General features: G+C 68.1%; 1 protein-coding gene across 1 annotated transcript; it reads left to right on the plus strand.

Annotated features, from left to right (window-relative positions):
- Positions 1-5,709: 5,709 nt before the first annotated feature.
- On the plus strand, positions 5,710-17,480 carry BGN (biglycan). The gene is made up of 8 exons (XM_074937692.1): positions 5,710-5,858; positions 9,984-10,234; positions 10,442-10,558; positions 11,878-12,090; positions 14,489-14,599; positions 14,960-15,053; positions 15,851-15,989; positions 17,283-17,480. The coding sequence occupies exons 2-8, from the start codon at positions 9,991-9,993 to the stop codon at positions 17,478-17,480; spliced, it is 1,116 nt and encodes a 371-aa protein (XP_074793793.1). The 5' UTR covers positions 5,710-5,858; positions 9,984-9,990.
- The last annotated feature ends 3,973 nt before the right edge of the window (positions 17,481-21,453 follow it).

A 21,453-nucleotide genomic window follows, 5' to 3' on the forward strand; every position in this document is an offset into this window, starting at 1 on the left:
ACCCCTCAGCTGAGTCCATTTTGGGGGGCAGTGAGCCAGACAACCCCATCGTCACTCCATGTCCCCACCCAGCCCCAAACTGAAAAACCCTCTCCAGCCCCGCCCCCCTGCTCTGGGCTTTGTCCCTTTCCCGGGCCAGGAGGTCAGCGGATCCCTTTGTTCTCCAGCCCTTTAGCTCTCACCTGGCAGGGGGAAGGGCCCAGGCCATCAGTGGCCAGGAAACAGGGTGTCGGCCATTCTCTGTGTCCAGACCCCTGCACACACCTGCCCTCTGGGGCTCTGCAACGACCATACCCCCTTACCCCACCCCCTAGAGACTTAAGAACTGCCTAGGGGAAACTGAGGCACCCCCAGAATATTCAGAGGAAACATTAAGAACAGTCCCACTTCGTCATATCCCCCACCTGGATACTTGAGAAATGCCTAGAGAAACTGAGGAAACACTCACCCAGTATTCAGAGAGAACATTAAGAACATTCCCAGTTTGTCACAGGGGGTTTGCAGGCTGGGCCAGGCCCCCGGACGCTTGGGTTCCATGCCCGGCTTCGCTGCTGGGGCTGCATGCAGCACCGAGACTCAGTTTCCCGGCCTGGGGGATCGTCCGGCCAGCACTGCTGTTCTCCCAGGCTGGCAGGGGTGGGCGTGGGGGTGTGTCCCTGCCCAGCACCAGGCTTTTCCCTACAACTCGGGAATGGGGCTCTGGGGTGGGGCAGGGGGCTGGTTATCCGGGGACCCCTCGCCCGGTGCCAACATGTCTACAATCTCTGGGCAAACTGGCGTTCGAGGGTGCCAGGGCACAAGGCACCACGAATCAGACGGAGACGGCTCCCTGCCCCTTTTCTGTCTGCCCCACCTGCAGCCGGGGGCACGGGTGGCTTTATCTGCCCCCTGGGGGGCAGCAGGCTGGGCAGGGGCCCCTATCCGGGTTCGGCCTGGAGGCATAGGCGCAGCTCCACAGTGAGGGGTCAAAATGCTGCTGTGGGGCTGGTCAAGAGCCCCTGCGCCCCAGCCCAGAGGCAGCTGCATCTCCGCGCCAGGTGAGGGGTCCCCGGGTAACCAGCCCCCGCCCCACCCCAGAGCCAGGCGCTGGTGCTGCCCAGCCAGCCCCCGGGCGCGGCCCCATCTTGGCGTCGCTCTGCGTCCTGCCTGCTTCCAATTTGCAGCAGGACGGGGTTAGATAAACACGGCGGCCAGCCCCAGCGGCCCCCGGGCCGGCCAAGCACAACAGCTGCCCCCCGGCCGCCCCACAACAGGAAGTGCCTGTGATTAGCGGGGGGGGGCAGCTGGGCATTAGCTGTTCCTTGAGGGGCTCCTCCTGGCTTGACGCGGCTTGGGGGGGGCATTTGCTGAGCCCCCATCTGCAGGAATGGGCCAGGGGCAGTGTGTCCGAGGCAGACAGTGCCAGGGCCTGCCCCCCAGCCCCCCACCCTATGCAGCCCCCTGGCACTCCAAATATGGGATCCAGGGACCTGCCCCCCAGTGCCCCCAAGCACTGCCCCCTCCCCTAGCTTGAGCCCCCAGCCCCACATAGTCCTCCATCCCCGCCAGTCCCCCCAGCTCCTCATGGCCCAATAATGGGAGTTGGGAAGCGTTGGATGGGGGGGGGGTGGCTGGAACTGGGGGGATGGGAGGAGCTGGGGAGATGGAGGGGGGCTTGCACTCCCTTCCCACCCCTACTGCTGAGGGCCTCCCCCGCTTCTCCCCATGGCCAGGCTCTCACATCCCCCCTCCCTGGGCCCCTGACCTGCCCCGTCTGCCCCCATTAGGATTACCTGCCTGCGCCCGGCCCCCAGGCACCCCCGGGTGTGGCCGCAGCACCAGCTGCTGGGACCTGTCAAGGCAAATTAGCCCAGGATGGCTGATGCCCCCACCGCTGCCTGCCCGGGAGCATGGGAGGGGCACTGGGGAGCAGGCAGCTCGGTGGTGGGCGCTGTCCCCTCGCAGTCAGGGCCAGGTGAGGGGTCCCCGGATAACCTGCCCCACCCCAGAGCCAGCCGCATGCCAGCACCGGGCAAGAGGTCCCCAGATAACCTGCCCCCTAACCCTAACCTGCCCCACCCCAGAGCCAGCTGCATGCCGGCACTGGGCGAGGGGTCCCCGGATAACCTGCCCCACCCCAGAGCCAGCTGCATGTCGGCACCGGGCGAGGGGTCCCCGGATAACCTGCCCCCTGCCCCACCCCAGAGCCAGCCGCATGCCGGCACCAGGCAAGGGGTCCCCGGATAACCAGCCCCCTCCCCACCCCAGAGGGGCCGTGTCCTGGTGCCTGGTGAGGGGACCCCAGTAACCGGCCCCGCCCTGCCCCTGGCTTTGCCAGCGTCCCGGTGGGTGGGTGCGGCTTTGCGGCGGCTGGCCTGGCTGGCCGTGCCCAGGGTTATATATAGCCGGGCTGGGCTCTAAGCCCATGCACACTCGATGCGTCGTCAACTCCCTGGCCAGGCCATATCGCCTCCCCCCGGCCTGGTCTGATGGGGTGGGGCACGGGGCCAGTTATCTGGGGTCCCAGTGTGGAGATGTGGCCCCTCTGGGGTGGAGCAGGGAGCTGGGCTGAGACAAAGGGGTCCTGCCTAGGGGGTGCCGCCAGCCCCCGCCCCGGGCGAGGGCGAAGGGGGGTGGAGCATGGGGGGCTGATGTGATGGGGAAGGCATGTACTGGCTGCAGCTGTGAAAACACGGCCGGCCTGGGTCCCGCTGGGGGGCAGTGATGGGGGGGGGGTAGCAGCCCAGGGCTGGGGGGAGGGACAGAGCAGCTGGCTGAAGAGGTGGGGGGAGCCCCACAAGGGATGGTCTCCCCTCTGCGCCCCCTGCTTGGCCGGATCCCACCCCAGATCGAGGCTGGCGTCCAGGGCCCAGCTGCCCCCCAATTGCGGTTACATAAGGCCAGGGGATCCAAGCCCCCCAGGCAGGATAAAGGGCTGGTTCCCCCCTGCCGGCTCTGGCCCCATCAGCAGAAAGCGGGGGGCAGGGGCAGCATGGGGAGGGGGACATGCTCCCCAGAGAGAGCTGGGGGCCTGAGTAGGGGCACAATCAGCAGCAGGGGGCTGCACTCCCGGGAGTCCCTGTATAACCAGCCCCTCCACCCCGCCCCACCCCAGAGGGGGCTGCATCTCAGGGCCTGAGGAGCCGGGGATTCTGCTGCCCTGCACAGTGGGATTATCCCCGAGGAAGGATCTGGGTGCGAGTCCCATCAGGTCCTGCCGTGAGGGGCTGAGGGGGGGTCAGGCGGGAAGGGGGCTGGGGGAGTCCCCCCCCGCTGGTATTTGAGGAATGTGTCTTATCTCCAAAGCTCCAGGGTGGGGGGGTGGAGATGGTGCTCAGGCCATCTCTAACCACCAGCCCCCACTCCCCGAGCCGGAAGAGAACCCAGGAGTCCTGGCTCCCAGCCCCCCTGCTCTCAGCACTAGGCCCCACTCCCCCTGCACCACCCCGAGCTGGGGCTGGGCAAATCTGTTGAGGCCAGACGCCGGCTCGGGCCAGAGATCAGCACAGGAATTCGCTCCCCCGGCCTCACATCCTCTCCCCGCATTCCTGCCCCGGCCAGCTGAGCCCGCGGCCCCCCGTGACCGGAGCCGAAGACGCCCGGCAGATGGGAGAGCGCGACACGGGACAAGACACGGGACTAGGCGGGAGCAAAACAGCCCTCAACCCCGCCAGGGAGAGAACCCAGGAGTCCTGGCTCCCAGCCCCCTGCTCTAACCCACCAGGCCCCACTCCCCTCCCAGAGCTGGGGAAAGAACCCAGGAGTCCTGGCTCCCAGCCCCCCTGCTCTAACCCACCAGGCCCCACTCCCCTCCCAGAGCTGGGGAAAGAACCCAGGAGTCCTGGCTCCCAGCCCCCCTGCTCTAACCCACCAGGCCCCACTCCCCTCCCAGAGCTGGGGAAAGAACCCAGGAGTCCTGGCTCCCAGCCCCCCTGCTCTAACCACCAGCCTCCACTCCCCTCCAGGACCCACCCCCTCCATCTGTCTGTCCATCCCCCTGCCCCTCTGTCACGGACTCACAGGTCGTGCGGACTCTTGGCCCCATATGGTCCCTGGGGGGAACCCCCTTCACTGTGACAGCCCTTCACGGGGGTCCAGCCCCTCCACCTCCTGGAACCGCACCTCTCCGAGCCCCCACCCTCCGGTCTTCCAGCGGGGCATCTGACGCCACCTCCCCCAAGCCCCCCCCCATCCATTGTCTTCTCTCCAGGTAAACAGGTGGCCTGGGCCCCCTCTCCTCTCCTCTGTCCTCTGGCCCCTCTGGCTGGACCCGGCTGGTCCGGTCACCGGGGTCCTCCCTCCGCAGCCCACTGTCCCCCCACTGGCCAGACCCGGCTGGGGCTCCCGGTCCCCAGGTCCCCAGTCGCTGGGGTCTCCACTCTCCAGGCCATTGGCCGGGGTCCCACATTCCCTCGCTGGCCCTGTGTCCCCACAAACCCCCTCTCCCACCCCCTCGTTAAACCCGCAACACCCAGGGAAACTGAGTCATCCCCCCAGCATGCAAACCACTGACAAAACCAAGAGACCCCCTCACATCGTCACCCCCTCCATCTGTCTGTCCATCCCCGGCCTGCATCCGTCTGTCCATCCCCCGCCCCCTCCATCCATCCATCTCTCCATCCTGTCACGGGGTCCCCGGGCCATGCTCGGACCTGCTCCCCGCGGAGCCGGGCAGGACTCTGGGGACCCTCCTCTCTCGGCGCCGACTGTCCCCAGGGCAAGACGCTGCCCCAGCTTCCACCTTCCTGGGTCTGACCTCGGAGCATTCAGCCTCCTCTGCCCCACCGGGCGCTTCCCGCAGCCAGTCGGCCCAGGCAGGGTCCTGGGGAAGCCAGAGGGTCCTGCCCCCCAACTCCGCAGTCAGACGGGACTCTCAGCCCGCCGGGGAAACAGAAGGTTTATTAGACGACAGGAACATGGTCTAACACAGAGCTTGTAGGTGCAGAGACCAGGACCCCTCAGCCGGGTCCGTCTTGGGGGGCAGGGAGGCCAGAGCCCCATCTGGGCCTCCCCCCATTTCCCCAGCCAGCCCCAGACTGAAACTCTCTCTCCCTCCTCCGGCCTTTGACCCTTTCCCGGGCCAGTAGCCACCTGGTCTCTGTTCCCCAGCCCCTTCAGTCGGCACCTTGCAGGGGACGGGGTGTCGGCCATTCTCTGTGCAGACCCCATCACGCTGCCCCCCCAGGGCTCTGTGACCATCACCCCCCTGATCCCCCACCTGGATACTTGAGAAATGCCTAGGGAAACTGAGGCACCCACCCAGTATTCAGAGAGAACATTCACACTTTGTCACACCCTTCAGTTGGCACCTTTGCAGAGGGGGGCCCAGGAGACAGGCCGTCAGCCATTCTCTGTGCAGACGGCATCACACGTGCCCTCTATCCCCCCACCTAGATACTTAAGAAACGCATAGGGGAAACTGAGGCACCCACCCAGTATTCAGAGAAAACATTAAGAACATTCCCACTTCGTCACACACCCCCACCTCTGTCTATCCCTCTGTCCATCCCTACCCCCCCAGACACCCTAGCTGTATCTATACAAGGTCTCCCCCCCAGCTCTTCACCCCCCCCATAGATCCCATGCTGCCCCAAATGGGGATTAGAATCCCCCCAGCTCCTCCTGCCCCACAGCGCCCCCCCATCTCTGTGTGGGTTTGACTTTCCCGGCCTCTGGCTTTTTGGCAGGTGGCTGATGGGATCCAGATGTGGGCCTGGCTTGTGTGTGCGCATCCGGCATCCAGCTCCCAGGGAGTGAATCCACCCAGCCAGACCCACAGCGCTGCCCGCCCTGTCCTGTCCTGCTCCCAGCCTGCGGGAAGGGGAGACGAGCAGACACCCCCGGGAACGGCTGCATTCCCCACCTGAATCCCCCCGAAGGTAGGGCTCTGGCGCTGACAAGGGCGGCTTTGGACCCAGCAAGCTGGAGTGACTTTTCGGGGCACGGAGCACTCCCAAAGCAGATAGACCCCCCCACATCAGCTCACTGGACTCCTGGGTTCTAGGGGGGGCATATCTCCCATGGTGGGGGGGGGGATTCCCTCTGCATCAGCTTCCACGACTCCTGGGTTCTGTTTTTTTGGGGAGGGTGGAGTAGGGGCTCCTCACCTGTCCCAAAACAGACAGATCTTCCCCGGACTCCTGGGTTCTGTATTGGGGCAGGGGGGCAGCCGCAACCCAGTGGGAGAGATTCCTCCAGCATCAGGTCCCAGGACTCCTGGGTTCTATTTTTCTGGGGGGTCAGCCCCCATTCATGGGGGAAATTCCCTGGTATTGGTTTCCTGGGTTCTGTTGTTTTTTTTGGTGCGGGGCGGGGGCTGTAGCCTCAGTGCAGGGGGGCAATTCCCTCACAGAGCAGCTCCCTGGACTCCTGGCTTCTTGCACTGTTGCCTTGGGGTTGTACGTTCCCCTCTGAGCCCCATGTTCTGCGCTCCCAGCTTGGCTTGTCTTGGCAGGCGCCAAGGGGATGGAAAACAGGATCTGTCGGTTTTTCCTCTGTCCCTGGCGCTCAGGGGAACGAGCGGGAGGGATTCCCAGCCGGCAAACAAGCTGTCTTGGACTGATGCTTTCTGGACCGGAGGGGGTGGATCACATCCCAGATCCAGCGCTGGTCATCAGGAGTCACCCCACTGCAGCACAGAACCCAGGAGTCCTGGCTCCCAGGCCCCCCCCACTCTAACCACCAGACCCCGCTCCCCTCCCAGAGCCAGGCAGAGAACCCAGGAGTCCTGGCTCCCAGGCCCCCCCGCTCTAACCACCAGACCCCGCTCCCCTCCCAGGGCCGGGCAGAGAACCCAGGAGTCCTGGCTCCCAGGCCCCCCTGCTCTAACCACCAGACCCCGCTCCCCTCCCAGAGCCGGGCAGAGAACCCAGGAGTCCTGGCTCCCAGGCCCCCCTGCTCTAACCACCAGACCCCGCTCCCCTCCCAGAGCCGGGCAGAGAACCCAGGAGTCCTGGCTCCCAGGCCCCCCTGCTCTAACCACCAGACCCCGCTCCCCTCCCAGAGCTGGGCAGAGAACCCAGGAGTCCTGGCTACTGGAGAGGGGTGGCTGCCTGGGCCACCCACCACCCAGTGGCATCAGGGAACGGCGCCACGTGGGAACCAGATGGCTGGCAGAGCCCTGGTGGAGCAGAGACGCCGGGGCTGGAGGTGGCGAGTGCTGAGGCTGCGTGGCCAGAGGTTGTGAGGAAAGTGCCCCTGTCGGCCCCCAGAGCTGGGGGCACCGGAGGGGACATTTCAGGGGGTCAGCGAGGAAGGTTTAATCACAGGCTGCCTTGGTTCTCTCACGGGAGTGGGGTCCGGTGGTTAGAGTGGGGCAGGGGGTGTGGGGGAGCCAGGACTCCTGGGTTCCATTTGCAGCCCTTTGGTTGGCTTCAAGCAGAGACCCACCAATCGAGTCAAAGGATCGGTGTGCGCCCGAGTCAGCCCCCTTCCTAGATCTTAGAGCTGGGGAGAGAACCCAGGAGTCCTGGCTCCCAGCCCCCCTGCTCTGACCACTAGACCGCCCTCCCCTCCCAGAGCCAGGGGAGAACCCAGGAGTCCTGGCAGGGCTTGTGCTGAGGAGTGTTCCCAGGCAGCCCGTGTGCTGGGCACTCCCGGACTCCTGGGTTCCCTGCTGCTCCATCCCTTTCCCAACGGCTATAGACATGCCCATGGAGCCCCACTCCAGCGACAGCCCCCCAGGAGACCTTGGCAGAAGGGCTGGTGAGGTGGCATCTGCTGGGCCGGCAGCCCTGGCCCTGTACCCAGAGTCGAACCCCAGGATGAATCTGTTCTCCACGCCCGACCAGGACGCCTGGGTTCCCTTCCCGGCGCCAGCCCAGGCTCCTTGGCGCTGTCACATGGTGCTTGCAGCTGGGAACTGCAGACAATGACCCTGCGTTTGCCTGTTCAGCTCTCAGGGTGGGGATGTCTCCCCCGGGGGTCGGTGCAGCGCCCTGCGCAATGGGCCCCTGATCTCAGTCGTGGGGGGGGGCTGGGAGCCAGGACACCTGGGTTCTCTCCCCAGCTCTGGGAGGGGAGTGGGGGGCTGGTGGTTGGGGGGGGGGAAGCCAGGACTCCTGGGTTCTCTCCCCAGCTGTGGGAGGGGAGTGGGGTCTGGTGGGTTAGAGCAACGGGGGCTGGGAGCCAGGACTCCTGGGTTCTCTCCCCCAGCTCTAGGAGGGGAGTGGGGCTCGTGGTTAGAGCAGGGGGGAGCCAGGAACTCCTGGGTTCTCTCCCCAGCTCTGGGAGGGGAGTGGGGGCTGGTGGGTTAGAGCAAGGGGGCTGGGAGCCAGGATGCCTGGGTTCTCTCCCCAGCTCTGGGAGGGGAGTGGGGGCCTCGTGGTTAGAGGTGGGAGGCCAGGACTCCTGGGTTCTCTCCCCGGATCTGGGAGGGGAGGGGGGTCTGGTGGGTCAGAGCAAGGGGCTGGGAGCCCGGACACCTGGGTTCTGTTATTGAAATCAGGATCCAGCCTTGACCCCCTGCAGTCAGTTGAGTGACCCTCCCAGACCCCCGACCCTGGGGCTGGATGGGAGCCAGCGCTCCCCCGTGGGCACAGGGCCCCGTCTCCCCCGCCTCCCCCCCCCCGCCCCGTGGCAGTAACTCTGTGGTCTGCCAGGCCCAGCCCAGTCCCTGGCTCGGCCCCAGCCCCGCGCGGTTCCAAACCCCTAGGCGTGACCCCCTTATTCCGCTCCGGCCGCTGAGCGCAAACACGCCTCGGCTGCGGGGACAAAGGCTCTAATGTGGGCACCGGGGGGCCACGGGGCTGGGGGGGCCGCGTGGGTTTGGCCGGGGACAGCAGCCGGCTGTAATTGTCTGGCTGCATCCCCGGAGCTGGAGCTGGTGCCGGGGCTGAGTCCTGGCCCGAGCTGCTGGACTGGGACAGGATCCTCCGGACGTTACAGAGCAGCAGAACCGGCCCTGCCCCCAGCGCAATCAGGAGTGACTCCGGATTGGCCCTGGGGGAGCTGAGCTCTGAACCGGGCCCTGCCCCGATTGCTGCGCTCTGGGGCTGGGCCTGAATCGTGCCTCTGCCCCCCGCTCCCCTCCCGCTGCCCCATGGGAACGTGAGTTGAGTCCCCCCCAGCCCCGGCACCGAGTCAAAGCCAACAAACAGCCGGAGCCGTGGGGAGCTCGGCCTGGGCAGAAGGGAGCCAGGCTCTCCCCTGGCAGCCAGGGCCGGGCGTGGGGGGCGCCGTGCTGTGGGGGCTCGGCAGGGGGCACTGGCTCTGCTTTGCCCTTGGCCTTCCTGGGGCTGCACCCCCCCATAACCCGGACTGGGAACCCCTCCGTGGCTGCGGCCGGGGGGCGGGGGGCATGGAAAAAGCGAGGCAATGGGCAGGTGGCGTCATGCCCGGCTCCCTTCCCAAGGTAACCGCTCCCCACTGGCGTCTGCCCGGCTGGCGGCCCCCTCCCCTCAGCCCAGACACAGCCCCCTCTCGCTCCCAGATGGCGGGGGAAACTGAGGCACAGAATGGTGGAGGGGATGAACCCCACTTCTCAGGACAGAACCCAGGAGTCCTGGCTACCAGCCCCCGCACACAAACTCTGACCCACCAGACCCCCTCCACTCCCAGAGCTGACTGGGGCTCCGGGATGGGGGACTTGTGCTGGGGCCGCGGGTGAGGATTTGGGGGGGTCTGGTCCCTGCACCCCTGTAGCCAGCTGTCTCCCTCCCTCTATCTCTCCCCCTGGCAGTGGGGTCTGTGGGCGGCTGTTTTGGAGCCATGCCAGCCCCCCCGGCCCCGGCGCTTGGGGCTGGTCCCTTGTGGAGTCTCTAATTGTGGCCCCCGGAGCCCGGCCTGTCATTGTGGAGCTTATTTTATCCCGGCCACAGCGGTGGGGTCGCGGCCCGGCCCGGCTCACCCGACGGACCCTTCGCCTGCTGGGCACAGGGCCCCACAGGGCTGCCCCCCGCTCCACCCCAGAGCCAGCCGCAGCCCGGCGCCGGGCAGGGGGTCCCCGTATCAGCAGCCCCCGCCCCCTGGCCGCCCCTAACCCCGTCCTCCCCTCTCGCCCCCAGCCCCACCATGCTGCGAGCCCTGCTCCTGGCGGCCCTGCTGGGCCTGGCGCGGGCGCTGCCCTTCGAGCAGCCGGCCTTCTGGGACTTCGCCATGGACGAGGGGCCGGCCGTGCAGCGGGACGAAGAGGAGGCCTCGGGCGTCTTCCCCACCTCGGGGGTCCCCGACTTCGAGGACGTCGTCCCTGCCTACGGGGGGCTCTGCCCCTTCGGCTGCCGGTGCCACCTGCGGGTGGTGCAGTGCTCCGACCTGGGTACGCCCGGACGCCGGGGTTCCTGCCCCGCAGCGAGGGGGGAAGGGGGGGCGAGGACTCCTGGGTTCTCCCCCCAGCCCCGGGCGGGGAGTGGGGCCGGCACGGGGCCGGTGGGGCTCTCCCCTGCAGGGGCGTCTCGGAGTCCCGGTTTGCGGGGGGAACATGGGGGTTTCCCGGGCCCGCCTCACCCCCCGTCTCTCCCCCCAGGCCTGAGGTCGGTGCCCAAGGAAATCGCCCCCGACACGAAGCTGCTGGATCTGCAGAACAACCAGCTCACGGAGCTGCGGCGCGACGACTTCAAGGGGCTGCATCACCTCTACGTGCGTCCCCCGGGGGCCCGGCCCCGCCCTGCCCCACAGCGCCCCCCGCCGCCCCCCGGCCCGGCCCTGCCCCGCCGCCCCCCGCCCGGCCCGGCCCTGCCCCACAGCGACCCCCGCCGCCCCCCGGCCCCGCAGCCCCCCGCCCGGCCCGGCCCCGCCCTGCCCCACAGCGCCCCCCGCCGCCCCTGCCCCGCCGCCCCCCCGGCCCGGCCCTGCCCCACAGCGACCCCCGCCGCCCCCCCGGCCCCGCAGCCCCCCGCCCGGCCTGGCCCCGCAGCCCTCCCGGCCCCGCCCTGCCCCACAGCGCCCCCCGCCGCCCCCCTGGCCCAGCCCTGCCCCGCAGCCCCCCGCCCAGCCCGACCCTGCCCCGCAGCACCCCCGGCCCGGCCCGGCCCTGCCCCACAGCGCCCCCCGCCACCCGGCCCGGCCCGGCCCTGCCCCGCAGCGCCCCCGGCCCGGCCCTGCCCCACAGCGACCCCCGCCGCCCCCCCGGCCCCGCAGCCCCCCGCCCGGCCTGGCCCCGCAGCCCTCCCGGCCCCGCCCTGCCCCACAGCGCCCCCCGCCGCCCCCGGCCCGGCCCTGCCCCGTCCCGCAGCGCCCCCGGCCCGGCCCTGCCCCACAGTGACCCCCGCCGCCCCCCCGGCCCAGCCCGGCCCCGCAGCCCCCCGCCCGGCCTGGCCCCGCAGCCCTCCCGGCCCTGCCCTGCCCCACAGCGCCCCCCGCCGCCCCCCGGCCCGGCCCTGCCCCGCCGCCCCCCGCCCGGCCCGGCCCTGCCCCGCAGCGCCCCCGGCCCGGCCCTGCCCCACAGCGACCCCCGCCGCCCCCCCGGCCCCGCAGCCCCCCGCCCGGCCTGGCCCCGCAGCCCTCCCGGCCCCGCCCTGCCCCACAGCGCCCCCCGCCGCCCCCCTGGCCCAGCCCTGCCCCGCAGCCCCCCGCCCGGCCCGGCCCTGCCCCGCCCCGCCCCGCAGCGCCCCCGGCCCGGCCCTGCCCCACAGCGACCCCCGCCGCCCCCCCGGCCCCGCAGCCCTCCCGGCCCCGCCCTGCCCCACAGCGCCCCCCGCCGCCCCCCTGGCCCAGCCCTGCCCTGCCCCGCCCCGCAGCCCCCCGCCCGGCCTGGCCCCGCAGCCCCCCCGGCCCGCCCCGCCCCCCAGCGCCCTCTGCTTCCCCCCAGCCCGGCCCTGCCCCACAGCGCCCCCTGGCATGGACAGCGACCCCTGCCCTGCCCCCCCCCGCACTCTGTGACTTTCGCAGCACCCCCTGCTGGGAGAGGCTGGTACTGCAGCCCCTGCTGGCTTGGTAACCCTTGTGCGCCTCCGCCCGCAGGCCTGGTGCTGGTGAACAACAAGATCTCGCGGGTGCACGAAAAGGCCTTCAGCCCCCTGCACCGGCTGCAGAAGCTCTACATCTCCAAGAACCAGCTGGCCGAGATCCCGCCCAACCTGCCGCCCTCCCTGGTCGAGCTGCGCATCCACGACAACAAGATCCGCAAGGTGCCCAAGGACGTCTTCAAGGGGCTCAACAACATGAACTGCATCGGTGAGATGGGGCTGCCGGGCCCATCGCCCCGACATCCGGCCTGCCAGGGGCCCATCTACCCCGGCATCCGGCCTGCCAGGGGCCCATCTACCCCGGCATCCCACCTGCCAGCCCATCGCCCCGACATCTGGCCTGCCAGGGGCCCATCTACCCCGGCATCCGGCCTGCCAGGGGCCCATCTACCCCGGCATCCGGCCTGCCAGGGGCCCATCTACCCCGGCATCCCGCCTGCCAGCCCATCTATCCCAGCATCCGGCCTGCCAGGGGCCCATCTACCCCGGCATCCCACCTGCCAGCCCATCGCCCCGACATCTGGCCTGCCTGGGGCCCATCTACCCCGGCATCCGGCCTGCCAGGGGCCCATCTACCCCGGCATCCCGCCTGCCAGCCCATCGCCCCAACATCTGGCCTGCCAGGGGCCCATCTACCCCGGCATCCGGCCTGCCAGGGGCCCATCTACCCCGGCATCCCGCCTGCCAGCCCATCTATCCCAGCATCTGGCCTGCCAGGGGCCCATCTACCCCGGCATCCCGGCTGCCAGCCCATCGCCCCGGCATCCAGCCTGCCAGGGGCCCATCTACCCCGGCATCCGGCCTGCCAGGGGCCCATCTACCCCGGCATCCGGCCTGCCAGGGGCCCATCAACCCCGGCATCCCGCCTGCCAGGGGCCCATCTACCCCGGGATCCGGCCTGCCAGGGGCCCATCTACCCCGGGATCCGGCCTGCCAGGGGCCCATCTACCCCGGCATCCCGGCTGCCAGCCCATCGCCCCGGCATCCAGCCTGCCAGGGGCCCATCTACCCCGGCATCCGGCCTGCCAGGGGCCCATCAACCCCGGCATCCCGCCTGCCAGGGGCCCATCTACCCCGGGATCCGGCCTGCCAGGGGCCCATCTACCCCGGGATCCGGCCTGCCAGGGGCCCATCTACCCCGGCATCCCGGCTGCCAGCCCATCGCCCCGGCATCCAGCCTGCCAGGGGCCCATCTACCCCGGCATCCGGCCTGCCAGGGGCCCATCTACCCCGGCATCCGGCCTGCCAGGGGCCCATCAACCCCGGCATCCCGCCTGCCAGGGGCCCATCTACCCCGGGATCCGGCCTGCCAGGGGCCCATCTACCCCGGGATCCGGCCTGCCAGGGGCCCATCTACCCCGGCATCCGGCCTGCCAGGGGCCCATCTACCCCGGCATCCCGCCTGCCAGGGGCCCATCTACCCCGGCATCCCGCCTGCCAGGGGCCCATCTACCCCGGCATCCCGCCTGCCAGGGGCCCATCTACCCCGGCATCCCGCCTGCCAGCCCATCGCCCCAACATCTGGCCTGCCAGGGGCCCATCTACCCCGGCATCCGGCCTGCCAGGGGCCCATCTACCCCGGCATCCCGCCTGCCAGCCCATCTATCCCAGCATCTGGCCTGCCAGGGGCCCATCTACCCCGGCATCCCGGCTGCCAGCCCATCGCCCCGGCATCCAGCCTGCCAGGGGCCCATCTACCCCGGCATCCGGCCTGCCAGGGGCCCATCAACCCCGGCATCCCGCCTGCCAGGGGCCCATCTACCCTGGCATCCCGCCTGCCAGGGGCCCATCAACCCCGGCATCCCGCCTGCCAGCCCATTGCCCCGGCATCCGGCCTGCCAGGGGCCCATCTACCCCGGCATCCCACCTGCCAGGGGCCCATCTACCCCGGCATCCGGCCTGCCAGGGGCCCATCTACCCCGGCATCCCGCCTGCCAGCCCATCTACCCCGGCATCTGGCCTGCCAGGGGCCCATCTACCCCAGCATCCCGCCTGCCAGCCCATCTACCCCGGCATCTGGCCTGCCAGGGGCCCATCTACCCCGGCATCCCGGCTGCCAGCCCATCGCCCCAGCATCCGGCCTGCCAGGGGCCCATCTACCCCGGCATCCTGCCTGCCAGGGGCCCATCTACCCTGGCATCCTGCCTGCCAGCCCACCACCCTGGCATCCCACCTGCCAGGTCCCCATCCCCTGGCATCCCACCTGCCAGCTCATCTACCCCGGCATCCTGCCTCCCAGCCCATCGCCCTGGCATCCTGCCTGTCAGCCCCCCATGGGCCTGTCACCCCACCATCCTGCCAGGGGCCCACCTACCCCAGCATCCCGCCCTCCCATGTGCCCATCAGCTTGGCATCCTGCCTCCCAGCCCCCCATGGGTCCACCGCGCCAGCATCCCGCCTGCCAGCCCCCCAGGGGCCCAATCCTGATCGCTGGCACCCTCTGCCCTGCTGCCCACCCCCCCAGCGCCCGCCCCGACAACCTGGGGAGAGCGCCCCCTTCCCCACTGCCCACCCCCTGGTGCCCCTCAGCACCTGGCCCTGACCATGGGGGGAGAGTTCCCCCAGGCTGGACGAGCTGTGGGTGACTCCGGTCTCTCTGCCCCCAGAGATGGGGGGCAACCCCTTGGAGAACAGCGGATTCGAACCCGGCGCCTTCGACGGCCTGAAGCTGAATTATCTGCGCATCTCAGAGGCCAAGCTGACGGGGATCCCCAAAGGTGACCCCCAGCCCCCCCCATGGCCCCCCAGCCCCCGCTCAGCCCCCCATCTGCCCCACAGCCCCCCCAGCCCGCTGGCTGGCCCCATGGTGTCTGGGGACCCCCCGTGCCGCCCCCTCCATGGCTGGGACCCCCCACTCTGGCCAGGACCCCCCACGCTGGGGCCCCTCGCCACTCTGCCTGGGGGGTGGGGAGAGCTGGAGGTCAGGGCCTCGGAGCCCCCCTGCACCGTGGCCCCCCAGCAATCCCCCCCGATCGAACCCAGCTCCCCCCACTCCCCCACCCTTGGGATCCTCCCGAGTCGGCCCTGCACGTCACCTGCCCCGGCTCCCAGCCCCTGACCCCCTCTCTGCCCCCCAGACCTGCCCGAGACCCTGAACGAGCTGCATCTGGACCACAACAAAATCCAGGCCATTGAGCTGGAAGACCTGATCCGCTACGGGAAGCTGGCCAGGTAACGGCCCTGGCCCCCCAACGGCCCCGGCCCCCCAATGGCCCCGGCCCCCCTGATCCGCTACGGGAAGCTGGCCAGGCAACGGCCCCGGCCCCCCAACGGCCCCGGCCCCCCAACTGTCCCGGCCCCCCTGATCCGCTATGGGAAGCTGGCCAGGTAACGGCCCCAGCCCCCCAATGGCCCCGGCCCCCCTGATCCGCTACGGGAAGCTGGCCAGGCAATGGCCCCAGCCCCCAACGGCCCCCGGCCCCCCAATGGCCCCGGCCCCCCCGATCCGCTACGGGAAGCTGGCCAGGTAACGGCCCTGGCCCCTCAATGGCCCCGGCCCCCCAACTGCCCCGGCCCCCCTGATCCGCTACGGGAAGCTGGCCAGGTAACTTCACATGGTCCAGTCATTAGAGGGAGCCACAGAGCCCCACGGCATGAAGTGAGGTGACTCGTCTGCGTCCACCCGACCCCCCACATCCCAGGTACCCCACCCCTCTGCCCAGCCCCCACCCCATAGACACCCCACCCCTTCTGCCCGTCCCCCGTAGATACCCCACCCCTCTGCCCAGCCCCCACCCCATAGACACCCCACCCCTTTGCCCAGCCCCTCTGCCCGTCCCCCATAGATACCCCACCCCTCTGCCCAGCCCCCACCCCCTCTGCCCGTCCCCCGTAGACACCCCACCCCTCTGCCCAGCCCCCACCCCCTCTGCCCGTCCCCCGTAGACACCCCACCCCTCTGCCCAGCCCCCGGCCCGCAGGCGCCCCCCGCTCCGTCCGTCCGTCGTCCATGCCCCGCTCTCGCGCAGGCTGGGCCTGGGGCACAACGCCATGCGGATGATCGAGAACAGGAGCCTGAGCTTCGTCCCGGCGCTCCGGGAGCTGCACCTCGACCACAACCGGCTCTCCCGCGTGCCCCCCGGGCTGCCCGGCCTCCGCTTCCTGCAGGTGAGTGTCCCGGAGTCCCCGGGCGATGCTCTGACCTGCTCCCCACGAAGCCTGGCAGGACTCTGGGGGAGTCTCCTCTCGGGGAGCAGCCTGTCTGCAGGACACACAGCTCACCCGGCTTCCCCCTTCCTGGGTCTGACCCCGGAGCCTCCAGCCTCCTCTGCCCCTCCGGGCACTTCCCCCAGCCAGTCCGCTCAGGCGGGGTCCTGCCCCCCAACTCCGCAGCCAGACGGGACTCTCAGCCAGCCGGGGAAACAGAAGGTTTATTAGACGACAGGGACAGGGTCTAACACAGAGCTTGTAGGTGCAGAGAACAGGACCCCTCAGCTGGGTCCATTTTGGGGGGCAGTGAGCCAGACAACCCCGTCTGCCCTTCGCTCCATGTCCCAGCCAGCCCCAAACTGAAACTCTCTCCAGCCCCCCCCTCCCCTGGGCTTTGTCCCTTTCCCGGGCCAGGAGGGCACCTGATTCCTTTGTTCTCCAGCCCTTTAGCTCTCACCTGGCAGGGGGAAGGGCCCAGGCCATCAGTGGCCAGGAAACAGGGTGTCGGTCATTGTCTGTGTCCAGACCCCTGCCCACACCTGCCCTCTAGGGCTCTGCAATGACCATACCCCCTTATCCCACCCCCTAGAGACTTAAGAACTGCCTAGGGGAAACTGAGGCACCCCCGCACTATTCAGAGGAAACATTAAGAACAGTCCCACTTCGTCACAGTGAGAAAATCTCCCTCTCCCTTCCCACAAGCCGGGGGGAGCCCCCCCATGAACCCCTTCTCATCTCCCTCTGATGGGGGGTTTGGGGGCTCTGAGGGGGGCTGGCAAAACTCTCCTATTCAGCCCCCACTATCCCTTGCCCCAGGTGGGCATTAGAGGGTTTATGGGGGGGGCTCTGTGGTTTTGGGGGGCTGTGGGGGGAATCTGAGGGGTTGTGAGGGGTTGAGGGGGCTGGGGGGTTCTGGGGAGTAGGGCTGGGAGGGTTGGGGTGTTCTGGGGGGCTGTGATGTGGGTCTGTGATGAGACGGGGGTGCTGGGGGGCTGTGATGGGGGGTCTGTGGGGCTGTGATAGGGGTCTGTGGGTCTGTGATGAGACGGGGGTGCTGGGAGGCTGTGATGGGGGATCTGGGGGATGTGATGGGGGGGTCTGTGGGTCTGTGATGAGACGGGGGTGCTGGGAGGCTGTGATGGGGGTCTGGGGGTATGATGGGGGTCTGGGGGCTGTGATAGGGAGTCTGGAGGGGTGATGGGTGGGGGGCCTGGGGGTGCTGCCTGACCCCCCCGTCTCCCCTCCCCCCAGGTGGTGTACCTGCACGCCAATGACATCACGCAGGTGGGGGTGAACGATTTCTGCCCCGTGGGGTTCGGGGTGAAGCGAGCCTATTACAGTGGAATCAGCCTCTTCGGGAACCCGGTCCCCTACTGGGAGGTGCAGCCGGCCACCTTCCGCTGCGTCACCGGCCGCCTGGCCCTCCAGTTCGGCAACTACAAGAAATAAGGGGGCTGGGGAGGGGGACAGGGTGGGGGTGCAGTGGGGAGGGGGGCCGGGGGAGCTGTAGGGGGAATAGAAGGGGGCAGCAGGGGGCCTGGGGGTGCAGGGAGTGGGGAAACCAGAGGCCTGTTGGGTCCGGTGCTGCAGCCCCATTACCTGCCATGCTGGGGGGCTCCATGCCACGGGGAGCAGCTCTAACTCAGCTCCCCCCCCAGCGGCTCTGCATTGTCCCGTTGGCATCGACTCGGTAACCCACGGAGGGCCGGGGGGCAGGTGGGGACCCGGCCATGTAGTTTCAAAGCACGGCAGGATCGGGGCCGCTGGGATGTTACTGCCAATCCTTGGAAAGTTCCCCAACTCCCCCCGCCCCAAGCACCCCCGGGACCACTTGCCCCCCAAGTCATGCAAACGGGATGGGAAGGTTGAGGGTTTGGCCCCAAACCAGTTACAATTTTGCAACTTGGGCGGGGGCGGGGGAAGGCCCCCGCAGGTGACAAAATCTTGCAAGAGAATTGCAAACCAATTGACAAAGAAAATCTTGAAACCATCAGGGAGAAAATGGAGGGTGAAAAATGGAGAAAATTTGTCACAGTTGTGGCAACAAAACCCAAAGCCCTTCACCAGCCTGCAGGGGAATTTTCCTGGCTGACTTCCTTGCAAATTGCCGAGAAGCGGCCAGGAAATTGGCGCGCCAAAGCCACGGAGAATATTGCACATTTTGGGGACACACATTTGCATGAATATTTTGCCCTAAAAGCGTCATGGAGGAAATTGTAAGAATTTTGCAAAAGAGTTCCTGCCACGTTTGCATGAAAAGATAGAAAAAAAGGAAGTCAGGAAGAAAAGTGCAAAAAGTGCATCGGACATTTGCGTACACATGCATGAGCTTCGCTACAAGAACCAGACCAACCCCCCGTAATTGTGAGTGAAAATCCAAGAAAATTTTACCCCCGAAAAATTAAATTTTGCAGTAAAGTACAAAAGTATTTTGCAAAAAAGTCATTGGAAAAATTGCAAAAGAAAACGTAGAACTTTGGCTGAGAAAGGGGGAATGGCTCACGCTGTCACGCAGGAAATGGCAAATGGCTTGAAGAAAGTCTTGAATGCCGTGAATGCATGTGTGTGAAAATGCGCGACAGTTTTGCAAACCAGTGACAACTTGGCGATAAAACCCAAGAACGTCACAGAGAAAAGGGCAAACATTGGTTTTAAAAATATTTGCAAACTTGCACGAACTCTCAAAGATCTGCACGCACCCCCAAAAGTCATGAAGAAACCTGAAAACAGTTGGTGAAATAAATATTAGAACCAGCCTGTAACCATTGATGAGAAACATAATGGCAAATTCTGGCCCAAATGTCACGGTCACTGAAAATATTGCAGAAAACAGGGCCGCCGATCGTGCAAAATGCGCAAAGCGGCTTGTGAAAATCTGACAAAGGCAAAAACATGGAAAAGACAAGAGGAGATCATGCAAAGCTGGTGCAAAAGAATCCCCCGGCCCCCACGTGGCAAACCCTCTGCACACAAAGCTCGCTCCGTTCTGCACGAATTAGTGCAAACGTTTCCTGCGCGATTCCGCAGCGCTCACCTCGCAAGCCCCCTGTGAGAGCAGAGCACCGCCGGCCCCCCGCCCCGAATGGCCCCCACGGGGGTGGCCGCGGAACTCATGGGGGGCCACTGTTGCTGGGGGGGGCGGATTTGCAGCCCTGCTTCTTCGAAGACCCATGGGGGGCGGGAAACTTCCCGCTTTGCACCAACTTTCGGCCTCCTGGGTTTTCCCTTCTTCCAGCTGGGGCCCCGATCCAGCCATGTCAAGGCCCGATTCCCTCGGGCTGGGGCAGCAGTGGCCAGGGCCTGCCGGGCCGTAGAGAGGGGGCGCCCCCCAGGGTGGGGTTTGGACGGCCGGGTACCTGTGGGACGGGGTGCCCAGCACCTCCCCGCCATCCTCAGAGTTCACCCCCCCTGGCACCCCGAGCTGCGAGCCGAGCCCCTCCCCCGCAGTAGTGACTATGCGTGTGTAAAGTGTGCAAGAGACACGCCGAGAACAGCGGCGAATAAAAGTTATTTAGCGTCGGATTCTGTTGCGCCCCTGCATGGCGTGGCCGGGTCTGCGGGAGGGGGCAGGGGCCTGGCCCCTCTGGGGGGCATGCCTCCCCCCCCCCCGGCCCCAGGGCGGGACTGGCCGGCTTGGGGGGCAGGGAGTGGGGCAGGGGCCTGGCCCCTCTGGAGGGCGCGGCTCCCCCCCGGCCCCAGGGTGGGCCGGCGGGGGCAGGTCTCCATGGGTGGCATCCAGCCCCCCACTTTTCCAGGATGGGGAGCCTGGGCGCTGGGACGGTGGAACCGAGCATCAAAATTGCAACCAGCGCGAAGGGCAGACAGAGCCGGGTGCCGGGGTTTGGGACCAGAAGAAAGAGAGAGAGAACGCCCCCGAGCCCCCCGCTCCACAGTGCCTCCCCAAGCCCCCTGCCCCACAGTGCCCCCCGAACCCCCCACCCCAGGGAGCCCCTCATGGAACCCCCCACCCCAAGTGCCCCCTACAGAGTCCCCCACAGAGCCCCCATCCCACTCCTCACAGCCCGTCCCTGCCTGCCAGGGAACAGCGCCCCCAGCCCAGCCCCGCGGCTGCTCAGCCGGACGGCTCCGGCCCGGCCCCGCCTGCGCCCCAGGCTGGGAGAACCCGGTTCCGGCCCCAGGACCCACAGAACCCGGCTCCTCGGGCCTCTGCACCCGGCCCGGACCCAGCCCGGTGCCAGGAGACGGCCTGGAGCCATGGACGGCACGGCTCAGCCCGACCCTGGTATCCATCCCCACTCCGCCCATCCATCCTTCCCCCACAGCCCTGTATCCCTCCCTCCATCCCTCCATCCCCCACAGCCCTGTCTCCTTCCCTCCATCCCTCCATCCCTCCATCCCCCCTCCGCCCATCCGTCCTTCCCCCACAGCCCTGTATCCCTCCCTCCATCCCTCCAACCCCCACAGCCCTGTATCCCTCCCTCCATCCCTCCATCCCCCCTCCGCCCATCCGTCCTTCCCCCCACAGCCCTGTATCCCTCCCTCCATCCCTCCATCCCCCACAGCCCTGTCTCCTTCCCTCCATCCCCCCTCCGCCCATCCGTCCTTTCCCCCACAGCCCTGTATCCATCCCTCCATCCCCCCACAGCCCTGTCTCCTTCCCTCCATCCCTCCATCCCCCCTCCGCCCATCCGTCCTTCCCCCCACAGCCCTGTATCCCTCCCTCCATCCCTCCAACCCCCACAGCCCTGTATCCCTCCCTCCATCCCTCCATCCCCCCTCCGCCCATCCGTCCTTCCCCCCACAGCCCTGTATCCCTCCCTCCATCCCTCCATCCCCCACAGCCCTGTCTCCTTCCCTCCATCCCCCCTCCGCCTATCCGTCCTTCCCCCCACAGCCCTGTATCCCTCCCTCCATCCCTCCATTCCCCCACAGCCCTGTATCCCTCCCTCCATCCCTCCATCCCCCCTCCGCCCATCCGTCCTTCCCCCCACAGCCCTGTATCCCTCCCTCCATCCCTCCATCCCCCACAGCCCTGTCTCCTTCCCTCCATCCCTCCATCCCCCCTCCGCCCATCCGTCCTTCCCCCCACAGTCCTGTATCCCTCCCTCCATCCCTCCATCCCCCACAGCCCTGTATCCCTCCCTCCATCCCCCCTCCGCCCATCCGTCCTTCCCCCCACAGCCCTGTATCCCTCCCTCCATCCCTCCATCCCCCACAGCCCTGTATCCCTCCCTCCATCCCCCCTCCGCCCATCCGTCCTTCCCCCCACAGCCCTGTATCCCTCCCTCCATCCCTCCGTCCCCCACAGCCCTGTCTCCTTCCCTCCATCCCTCCATCCCCCCTCCGCCCATCCGTCCTTCCCCCCACAGCCCTGTATCCCTCCCTCCATCCCTCCATCCCCCCGCAGCCCTGTCTCCATCCCTCCATCCCCCCTCCGCCCATCCGTCCTTCCCCCCACAGC

Source organism: Natator depressus, chromosome 23, assembly GCF_965152275.1.
Source record: "Natator depressus isolate rNatDep1 chromosome 23, rNatDep2.hap1, whole genome shotgun sequence".
NCBI classification, from domain to species: domain Eukaryota; kingdom Metazoa; phylum Chordata; order Testudines; family Cheloniidae; genus Natator; species Natator depressus.